At 34.5% G+C, this 12,500-nt stretch overlaps 1 protein-coding gene across 1 annotated transcript in view; it reads right to left on the minus strand.

Moving 5' to 3' along the window:
• The window catches only part of LOC135218947 (uncharacterized), a 25,744-nt gene extending 15,312 nt beyond the window's left edge, over positions 1-10,432 (minus strand). The window contains exon 1 of the mRNA XM_064255386.1: positions 10,265-10,432. Within this exon, the coding sequence (XP_064111456.1) occupies positions 10,265-10,432 (168 nt within the window). The remainder of the gene's footprint in view (positions 1-10,264) is intronic.
• Between the last annotated feature and the right edge of the window lie 2,068 nt (positions 10,433-12,500).

Here is a 12,500-nt window from a genome sequence, read left to right on the forward strand (position 1 = left end):
ATTTCAGCAAATACATTTGGGCTTGGCTTTTTGTTATCTGGATGCTGTTTGTCCCATATAGCATGGAATTTTTTTTTTTTTTTTTTTTTCCACCTCTTGACATAGGTGTTCAAAGGTGTCCCAATTAACTACTACTTTTGGTCCCATTTCACTTTTAAAACAATCACTGTAATAGTATGTAATTAGTTAATAACATTCAACAAAGCCTTAATGTGGCTGCCAGCAAAAAATGAACTGATTTATTTTTTGTTGGCTGGCACCTCAGAGGTACCAGCCAACAAAAAATAAATCAGTTTTGAGCTGCCAGCATGTTTATTGGCTGCCAGCCACAATTTTGGCTTCCAGCCTCATCAAGTGGGAACCGGCCTTTAGCGTTTTGTTTACGTTTGTGCTGATACGATTTCCTCCTGAAACGAGAGGTAATTTTAGTTTTTTTGCAGAAAGGGGCGTTACACAGTGAACATTAGTTATATTTGATATTTACGTTATCATTAACATGTCTAGACCGAAGAAACATAGGTGGCATTACAGAGATGTGGCCCATTAAGGGAAAGAAAATCAATGTAGGCTCGATCCCAGTGAAAGTTCACTCAAAATACGACCTTCAGTTGTTCGTAAATCAGTATTCGAAGGAAATAAAAAATGAGTAAAAATTGATAGATACTGCACTAAAGCAGCGATTATTTGAGAGTAGCGTTCTGCAAATGACACGTTCATTTCCTTTTCATGATAACATTGCAGTGAAAATAATTTTCAAGGTACTCTACTCTTGGTGAAATGAAAGAAGTGTAAAGTGTTTTCAGGATGACGGTGCATTTCAGACCAAGGTTTTTTTCCCAATAACATTGTTATATATATATATATATATATATATATATATATATATATATATATATATATATATATGTATGTATGTATGTATGTATGTAGTAGTATGTATGTATGGTATGTATGTATTATATATATATATATATATATATATATATATATATATATATACATACATATATATATATATATATATATATATATATATATATATATATATATATATATATATATATATATATATATATATATGGTATTTCTACAGAAGCAATCCGCGGTGGCCTAGACTATGGCAATTGACGTTTTCCTATGTTATTTTACCCACCGAACAAGAATTTAAAGTAATATTTATTCGGACAACTGTAATTAAACCCCCAAGGGCCAGTACTAAACACTGCGACTCGACCCGACCGAAATCGGCGGAAGAACACCAAAACCAATATGGCGGTGATACCAAAACAACAACAAACAAGTAGGGAGCGACTACATATCCGCGATGATCAATTTATGTGTGCTGTCAGTAAGGCCGTAGCGGAACGGCGCTTCGTGCCTTATCCGCATATTTTAAGATTCTTGGCAAGCACGGCATGTACGGCAAGAGGTAATGTTGCGCTGCGTGCGCTAGCCACAGGGGTTACAGTAAGGCTACTTACCGTGGTGAATCACACCTAAAGGCGTTCCTGTTGTAGTCGATCCGACAAATAGCTCCACAAAGCATATTCAATCACAACTTCTTTACCACCACTAGACAAATAATGATAAAATTCACCATAACCCGCATTGCACTGCAAACAATCGGTAGAAAATCGAAGGTCTCTGTCAAAATTAATGCCAGAAGGGCCAGCCATGCCTATGCATAGCTACAGGAAGACAAAATGCCGATTTTTGCTTCATTATTCGAGTATTCAGTCAAACAAGGATACCAGTGGACACTGGACAGGTAACTTTATTACTCGCTGAAATGCTAGTGAAACTTAGTTTTTGACTAAAGTCGTTCGTAATTGGTTATGAAACCCATGACGTCATAACGATGTCACATCTCTCAGCCAATAATGAGTAACTGGAACTGCTTTTGTTTGCGTAAGAAAGTAAGTTAAAGGGCTCATTAAAAGTAAACATTACCGTAGAGGAAACACCTCTCCTGACTTAGAAAAAATTCGAGGTAAAAACTTATCAAGCCTCATTTAATTCCACCCCGTTCAATCTCTCATAAAATGACTATACTTTTAATATTGCTTTTCACATGCTCTTTCCATGTAGGTGATTATTTATTTTAATATCCAGTGCGGAGTGCTTTCTGAAGTATTACCTTTAGCACTGGCCCCTGGGGGTTAATTACAGTCGTCCGAATAAATATTACCTAAAATTCTTGTCAGTAGGTAAAACTGCATAGAAAAACCGCAACGCCATAGTCTGGGCCGCCGCGGATAGGTACCCTAGATTTACTACGAAACTTAATAACATACGTATACACATTACAAGGTTTGCTATTGCCAAAGTGAGAAAGCTTCCACAAGGAAACGGGAAAGTTGTTGAAGTCTTATAAACTTCGTTTGGTGTTGCAAACTGAGGAGACTCGTTTAGGAGTTGTGACATTATGAAACTAAGTAATTATCGTAGTAATACTGTTTATTGGAAGGAGACTAAAAATCAGAAAATTAATAATGAGAAATACAGCCATCTAATGACCGTCCACAAAAATTTTGTGCGGCGCGAACTATGAAGACAAAAGTGGAGGCATGAAGTGCGCTGTAGTTGTGGTGGTGCGTTCGTGGGAGAGATGAGTGAGGAAAAAATCCGTGTTATGAGACAATGCTGTCAGATGGAGAAAACACTGCATTTAACAGTGAAAGAACTACATAATGGTAGAGGATCATATTGCGCTCAGTTTAAGGAAAATTGAATGTATCGACATACATAAAAATTAGTAAATGTTAGAAGGAAACTTGTTAGCTGGGGGTGGGGGGTGTGCGGCTAATCTGACAGGTGATGTTATAGAAGCTCCCTGCTTCAATTATAGCCATGCTATAAAAAATGCAATGGGGCAAATGTAGAAATGAGAAAAGCATGGCATACCAGCTAGATTCTATCACTGCTCGTAAGCGGATGGAAATCATTACCAAGACTACTGTGATAAGTCAGAGGACATACGATGGTGCTTTTATCAAAATATATTGAGGTTCCCCCATCACATTCTTTGATGAGGATTATGTAAGCTTCGTCAATTTTAAGTGAGTTTCCTCGTAAACTAAAATTTCTTACCTCCAAATGCTTAAGGATAAATAAGTAGGCGTACTTAACTTGGAGGCTTAGAATTCTTTCTGGAACTTATTTGCAGTAAATAGTGGATTTTACTGGAGGATCTAGAAATCTTACATAAGGGGATTATCGTATATATATGTAATATGTACGATACACACATGTCAATATTTATATGTGTATTCCACACACGTATACAGTATATATATATATATATGTATATATATATATATATATATATATATACAATATATTACAGTAATGATGATGTTGTTGTTGAAATAATAAACATTAACTAAATACATTTTTGCTACAATTATTTATTGAAAGAAGGTTAATGTTCTGTTATTCATATCCACTTAAATCCTCCACTGACCTGTGGGGATTACATGATTATTTCGTTATTATAATAATCCCTTTCTATACAATTGAATACATTTAATTTTTTGCAATACAAGCAATAATATCTTTTATCTGAAAATAAATGAGCCTTAGCGATTTAAAAATGGTAAATTATTTATTTATTTTATTTTCATCCATTTTTTTAATTTCCGAAAACTAATCTTTTACATAACTATGATGATTAGCTAAATTCTAATTATATATCATATATATAGGGGTCATAAAAGAGCATTCTAGAAATTATATACAGTTAGCTACATATTCATGTCTGGCAAAAAGTGGACTAGTAGATTCTATATATATATATATATATATATATATATATATAGATATATATATATATATATATATATATATACATATATATATATATATATATGTGTGCGTGTGTGTGAGTGTGTGAGTATACTTAGATGTATATGTATATATACATATTTTTAATCTATACTAAAATATAGTGTACACACACACACACACACACACACACACACACCACACACATATATATATATATATATATATATATATATATATATATATATATATATATATAGTATATATATATATATGTGTGTGTGTATGTATGTAAAACTCTGAATGACACTCTACTGGGGGGATGGAAATGGGGATTGGGTTGGGGAGGAAAGATGAAAGGCGGTAGGGGGGAAGTGAAAAGGGGGAAGCGAGAAAGAAGGAAGAGAGGAGGAGGGGTTTATGTTGAAGGTCCGACTGACAGTTCTACTTTTCATATGATCGTTCACGTCGAATATTTATGTGTGAACTGACAGACATGACTTTGGTGGCTGTCTCTTTTATTCAGATATTACTATTCTGTCTGCCCCTTTAATTCTGGTATTAGTATGGCGACTATCCCACTTTTGTCCAGATATTAGTGTGGGTGGACTCATCCCTTTGTTATCCAGGTATTAGGTGGTGGTGACTATCCCCTTTTGATACCAGGTATTAGTGTTGGTGACTTATCAACTGGTTTATTTAGGTATTAGTGGGGTGGTGAATATCACTTTTATTCAGGTCATTAGTCGTGGTGAATATCAACCCTTTTGATCCAGGTGGATTCATAGTGTGGTGAATATCACTTTTATTTAGGTTATTAGTTTGTGGTGGACTATCACTGTTATTTAAGGTATTAGCTGTGGGTGACGAACTATCACTTTTATTTAGGCGTATTAGGTGTTGGTGACTATCTAACTGTTCATTTAGGTATTAGTGTGGCGACTATCCACTTTTCTTTAGTAGGTTTACTAGTGTGGTGGGAATTATCACTTTTTGATTTAGGTTATTAGTGTGGTGGACTATCACTGTTACTTTAGGTATTAGTGGTGGTGACTATCACCTTTTCTATTTAGGTATTAGTGTGGGTGACTATCACTTTTATTTAAGGTTATCTAGTTGGTGGTGACCTATCCACTGTTATTTAGGTTACTATTGTGTTGGTGGTGACTATCACTTTTATTTAGGTTTAACTAGTTGTGGTGAATCATCAAGTTTGATTTAGGTTTTTTTTTTTATTCTAGTGTGGTTGGACTTATCATCTGGCCTGTTAGTTTAAGGTATTAGTGTGGTGACTATCAACTTTTAATTTAGGGTTATTAGTGTCAACGGGCACTATCACTTTTATTTAGGTAATTAGTTGTGGTGACTTATCAACTGTTTTTATTAGGTATTAGTGTGGTGGCACTATCCACTTTTTATTTAGGTACTTAGTGTGGCGACTTATCACTTTTGTATTTTTTAGGTATTAGTGTGGCGGACTATCACTTTTATTTAGGTCGTAGTTCGTTTGGTGGACTATCACTGTTAGTTTAGGTATTTAGGGTGGTGGTGACTATCCACCTTTTAGTTTTAGGTATTAGTTGGGTGCGTGGACTTATCACTGTTTATTTGTAGGGTATTAGTTTTTGGTGGCGACTATACCACTGTATTTAGGTATTAGTGTTGTGACTATCACTTTTATTTAGGTATTAGGTTGGTGGTGAATATTCCACTTTTTATTTAAGGTTAGTTAGCTGTGGTGGGGACTAATCACTGGTTATTTAGGTATCTAGGGTGTGGTGACTATCACTTTTGTATTTAGGTCTTAGTTGTGGCGGACTATCACTTTTATTAAAGGTATTAGTGTGGTGACTATCACTTTTGTTAATTTAGGTTGATTAGTGTGGTGGAACTAAAAAAAAAAAAAAACAAAATTCCCAACCCCTTTTTTATTTTAGGTATTAGTTTGGTGGCGGACTATCACTTTTTAATTAAGGGTATTAGTGGTCGGCGGACTATCACTTTTATTTGTAGGTATTAGTGTTTGGCGACTATCACTTTTCATTAAAGGTTAATTAGTGTTGGGCGAACTATCTACTTTTGATTTAGGGTATTAGTGTGGTGGGACTATTCACTTTTATTTTAGGTATTAGTCGTGGGCGGACTATTCACTTTTCTTAATTTAGGTATTAGTGTGGGGTGACTTATCACTTTTATTTAGGTATTAGTGTGGGTGACTAATCAACGTTTTATTTAGGTATGGTGAACTATCACCTTTTGTATTTTAGGTATTAGTGTGGTGACAATCACTTTTTATTTAGGGGTAGGTGGTGGGACTATCAACTTTTATTTAAGGGTTATGGTGACTATTCCACTTTTATTTGAGGTACCTTATTAGGTTCGGTGGCCCCGCCGTGACTATAACTGTTTTTTATTTAGGTTATGGTGTTTGACACTATCACGTTTTATTTAGGTATTAGTGTGGTCGGACTATTCACTTTTGTATTTATCGTAGTTTAGTGAGGCCGGACTATCACTTTTACTTTCTTAACGGTATCAAGGTAAGGCAACTATCAAACTTTTGTTATTTTGTAGGTATTGAGTGACGGCAGACTATTCACTTTTAGTTAGAATATTACTGTGGTGACTTATCACTTTTATTTAGGTATTAGGGAGGCGACTATCACTTTTATGGTATTAGTGATGGTAACTATCACTTATAGGTATTAGTGTGGTGACTATCACTTTTGATAGGTATTAGTGCAGCGACTATCACTTTTATTTTAGGTATTAATGTGGTGACTATCAACTGTTATTTAGGTAGTAGTGTGGTGTGACTATCCACTGTTATTTAGGTATTAGTGTGTGGTGACTATCACTTTTATTTGTAGGCATTACTTAAGGTTCTTTTTATTGAGCCTCCGACCCCTAGCCGAAAGCCCACATGCTCCTTTAACCTGTATTTTCTTTCATATACTCTTTCTTCCATCTTACTTTCCACCCAACCCTAACAGTTGATTCAAGGTGGAATTGTGAGATTTTCATCATGTTATACCTTTCAAACCTTTTACTGTCTAATTTCTGTTTCAATGCTGAATGACCCCATAGGTCACAGTGTTTTGGCCTTTGGCGTAAATTCTATATTCAATTCAAATTCTTTAACCAGCTATTACTGTACTGACTGTCCCATTTATCCAAATATTACTTTCTGTGTCTCCCCTTTAAACTATTATGTGTCTCCCTTTATATTTATTACTGTTCTGTCTGTCCTCTTTAACCAGGTATTACTGTATTGTCTATCCCTTTTATCTAGATATTACTGTGGCGATTGTCCATTTTATCCAGGTATTACTGTTCTGTGTCCCTTTTATCCAGATATTATTGTGGTACTTGTCCCTTTTATCCAGGTTTTTACCATAGATGAATGCCCCTTTTATGCACGGTATTGCTGTTCTGTTGTGCACCTTTTACCTATATACTACTGTACTATCCATCGGTCCCTTTTATCCAGGTATTACTGAGGTAACTGTCCCTTTTTATCTAGGTATTACCGTACTGTCTGTCACCCTTTAACTTCGAATTACTGTGATGTCTGTCCCTATTATCCAGGTATGACTATGGTGGTTGTGCTTTATCCAGATATTAACCTGTGCTGTCTGTTTTCTTTTATCCAGTATTGCTGTGGTGACCATATTTCTACGGTCTCAAATTCATGAAATGGGTATAATAAACACGGAGATTTATTTAACCCACAACAAGTTACAAAGGGAAGGGGGAGGGGGATGGGGAAGGCGAGGGGGAAGGGGGGGGGGTACGGGTTTGAACCTAACCCCTATTATCTAAGTTAGGTCAAATAATGGCCACGTGTCAAAGTTTGTTTAGATCTGTTAATCATCATTTCGGCTGTTTACAGTACATATATGTAAATAGCTATCTATCTAGCTATAATATATATATATGATATATATTAAATATATATATATATATATATACATATTTATAATATATATATATATATGTATATATATATATATATATATATGTATATACATACATATATATATATGGTGTGTATATATGTATATATATATATCTATCTATATATATATATATATCTATATATATATATATATATGAATGGATGTGTGTATATGTGTGTGTGTTCCAGCATAACTCTGAAATGCATTGTGCAATTTCAACCAAACTTAATATACATATGACTTACTATTTAGAAAAGAATACTGTGGAGGTAAGACATTTCTAGCACCAAAGGGGGTTGGGGTCGGAAGGGCTTCCCTGGTTCTGCCCATAGACTTTGCTAAAATAAACTATACAGGGAAGGTGAGAAGAAGTGAAAAACAGAGTGTAAAAATAACCAGATATTTTATTATCTAATTTATAGTTCTTGAGGTCGCTGAGATTATTAGTGACACTCCCAGTGCCTTTTAAGTCCAACAAGTTCAGCCCTAGTAGGAATGGGAGGTGAGAAGGGGTGAAATATAAAATGTAAAAAAAATGAGAGAGAGAGAGAGAGAGAGAGAGAGAGTTTATTGGTTGTCATTCAGTGTTCCCAGGCAGTGCTTGGTTGGTCAGCTAGTATATATAAATATTTATACTATATATGTGCTCTATATACAGCTATGTATATATATTAATTATTAGTTTTTATCATTTCTGCAAAATGCAATACCATCACCGTGTCTCTTGACGTCATTCCACAACCATTGCACCAAATAGAATCCTCCGCTATTGCCCTTCGGTATCGTCTGTATTAAATTAAAGTCAGAATAATGAACTCAACGTTATTCAAACTTTTATAAATTTTCTTACTTAGGTTGTAGCCTTATTTGCTTTAAGGCTGACATCAAAATTTAATTAATTTTTCATTTGCCAGAATATGTATTGGTACGTATAAATTTTTTACGTTTTTTCGTTTTCAGTAAAATCAACTATGGCTGCCATGTCACGTGCCTTTGGTTACCGATATTATTTTCTTCATGAAAGCGTAAATCTCAGGTATCCGTTAATTAAGAGTGAAATTTCATCAGATTTTATCAACCGTTCCTCGTACGTAATAATGATGATGATGATAACTGGAATAAAAATAAGGTCTGTCAAGTGATTTTTTTCCTGTTTTCTTCTTTGTTATTTACACCTTCAACAAGAAGAAACAGGAACACAGATTTCACTTGAAGGATCTTTTTTCTCCTATTATAACTGGAATGCTATTCCTCGTCGACTTTCATAAATAACAATAAATACAGAATAAGTATTTATCATTAAGCATTCTCATTCATAAATTTTTCTAATTACCGAACGTCTTCGTCACTTGTCTTCAAAAAGCATATCGAGCTTTGACCCAAAATCTTCAAATGCACATTCGCCTGGCCAGAAAAAGTATCTTGTAGTCCCATTTGACGGGTAAACTAAACCATTGCCAGTGGCGGACTGGGTCTAAAAATTGTGGTTGCCAGGTGACAAAAGAGGGGGCCCCACTCCAACCCTCAGCCATAATACTATAATAGAGTTTCACATAACAAATACTACATAAGAACCATTTGAAATGCACATGGTGGAAACAGAAGACAAATTATTGGAACGCTTATTTTTTTACTAATAAGTGTAAATCACCTAGGCATAATGTAATGTAATACCAAATATAGATACATAATTGCTTAGTTAAATTTATAACCAAAAGTTTAATGACATGTAAACAGTGTTATTTTGAAATGTTTGCAAACTAAAAATATAATCCAACTAAACCTGTGAAGAAAATCAAGAAGATACATATAGCCTGCATTTTTTATACGTTTTCTACTTAAGTTTTCTTTCAAATAATTCAGACATATTTAGCATTTATCATTAATCATAAATATGTCAAATTTATCAGTCTAGCCCATCAAAAGACTAGATTTATATGGTTTTGATTACTTACTTTCATAATTGTTTTGAGACCCTTGTGAAATACACAAAATAAAAGTATACTTTCATTATAGAAGTATAACATGGCATACACCGCCATTTATTAAGAATTTTGAAATAATATTCTGATATCTAAGCGTACTTGTACTGCACAATTTGTATATAGACAGCTAAAAACTGCAATACCTATTATTTACATGCAAGCCTACTATATTAGGAGCAATCGCTTAAGTTCACTGAGGATTGTGCAAATCTGTTAATAAATACTTCATTGTCCAGCTCATCTAACATTTCCTATTCAATGGAATTTCTTAACCTTGTCTTTATAATCTTCAGTTTTGAAAATGCCCTCTCGCACTGTACTTGGGTAACAGATAATGTGCAAATTATTTTATATAGTTCATAAAGGTTATCATATGCCTTGTCATGAAGTCTGTTGGAAGCTAGAATTTTCAGTATACAAGATGGGCAAGTAGTGCACATTTTACAGTTGGTGCAACTGCTGCCCACATTTTCACCATCATTAAGTAATAACTTTAAAACATCAAAGTTTGAAGCAAAAGAAAAGTTCCAATTTTACTTGATCTTCGATGATTTGTGGGAACAACTTGATAATTCCTCTCAATGCTTCATCTTCAAGACCTTTCTCAGCAATTGTTTTAAAATTTGTAGAGTCCAAGTAAGATAAATCTTTATACAGCTGTTTGTGTTGTACAAAGCGTGATTCCAATGAATCAGCTTCCTTCATCACTAGCAAGTTCATCTGACATTTTATCTTCTTTCGCTTAACTGGCAATGGCATCTTCCAAAGCATCAATTTGAAATGTTATATGTGCATTCAAATTCATCTGCGAAATTTCCTTACATTTAATCTCACAAATTCAAAAGCCTTGCTGTGGATATTTTCAAATGTTCTTGTCTGTTCCTACAAACTTGTTGTAGCTGTAGCTACCAAACTCCATGCAGTAATATATCTAATCCACTGGTCTGCAGGTATTTTGATAAAGGGATTGTAGTTTTCAAATATAAATACAAACAAGTAAATGCAGTCAATATGGTTTCAAACTTTGAAGACTGTAGAAAAACGTTTGCTTCATACTTTATTTTTTGCGTCCAACTTGTCTGATTCTTGAATCATTGTTAAATCATATCAATAATCCACACAAGTAATCACAGATGCATCATCAAAGCATCCAAATATAGTTGTTGCTGCATTGATTTCCCTGACCATCTAGTCTCACCTATTAGCTTTCATAGTTTCATTTTCTCTTGTCCCAGTTTGTTTTCCTCGCTTGTATGATGCTTTCACAAATGTAGCTAAATTCTGAAGCAAATTGAAAAAGGAAACTGCAGGTACACAACATTGTGTGACTCAGTTATCACTAGATTTCAAAATAGGGGCATAGCATCATATATGAACATGTTGATCTGCCATATCAGCATTCTTCTTTGTAAAACCGTTGTACTGCCCATGGTAGCTTGCAGCGCCATCTGTGCTATCAGATACGAATTTTTCTGGGTCAATTTTATGACGTTGTAACGTTTTGATTAATAGATCGAAAAGTCCCTGTCCTGTTCCATCATTACATGGTACACTGAAAGTAGTCGCTCATAGATATTACGTTTAAGCACATATCGAATGATAATACTAAACTGATCAATGGATGAAATATCTTTGCGTTGAATCAATCTTTATAGAACAGTATTTTGCTTGATTAACTTCTTGGCCCAATTTTTTCTTGAATCATATTTTTCATAATGTTGATTAAATAGTTTATAGTTGTTTTACACAGGTATGTAACAAGTCCACCACGACCTTTACTGTGAACCTTTCCTTGTTGTTCTAATCGTTTTATTCTCTGCTCAGACTTGCTTTGCACTGAAGAAACATGAGCTGCCATAATACTGTCATATTTTGCCATTAACTTGCACTGAAGCTAAAAAAAAAAAAATTACCATTATTCAAAACATCATTATCTAAAGGGTGGTAGCCGATTCATTTCTGTGACCTCGAAAAGGAAGTGCTTGTTTGCTTAACATCTTTATGATATTTATAATTCTCATAACAATACTTCTCTGCTTCAATACTTCTTCTCTCCTTTTATTCAGCGAAGTTGCTAAAAAGTCATCTAAGGTGCCATTATTAACCACACTGATATACTGCTGAGCATTCTTTACATGCGCTGCTGTTGATTCGTGTATAGCCAAGCTCTGGCTTATACGCCTGTAATCTCTAAAGCCTTGGACACAGGGGGATTTACAACAAGTACTAGGTAGTTCAAAGGCTAAGCAGTATGAACAAAATAAGCACCTATTTTCTTGTTGTATGTTAGCCATTTTCTTGGGACTGAGTCATTCATAACTTTCCTCTCATAGACACGAGCATCAAATGGTAGATCATTATGTGGCTGAAATGGATGTTGAGCAAAAAACTCCTTCAGATTTGCTCGTGATGGATATTGAAGGTGTTCAGCAGCTGATCCTTCGTTGCCTTGATTCGGTTCAATTACATGATTTTGCGTCAGAAACCAAGTTCTTTATGCTTGTCAGGAATATCTGATTCTCTGTCACTTTATGAAGTTATACCCTTAGATATTGGTGCCACAGGCAGTGCTGATTCAGGAATAATCCCCCTAGAAGAGCTAGGCCTGGTTGATTAGTAGAAGAGGCATTTGAATTTGTCTCTGCATTTAAATTGCAATTTGCCTGCCACTGAATTATCACCATGAGTATCATTTCTTTCTTCCTGTTTCTTTGTTGTTAAAGTAGACATTGACATGGATGGTATTTGTGGTGTTTTATAAAATCTTTAATAG

This window comes from Macrobrachium nipponense, chromosome 1 (assembly GCF_015104395.2).
Source record: "Macrobrachium nipponense isolate FS-2020 chromosome 1, ASM1510439v2, whole genome shotgun sequence".
In the NCBI taxonomy this organism is placed as follows: domain Eukaryota; kingdom Metazoa; phylum Arthropoda; class Malacostraca; order Decapoda; family Palaemonidae; genus Macrobrachium; species Macrobrachium nipponense.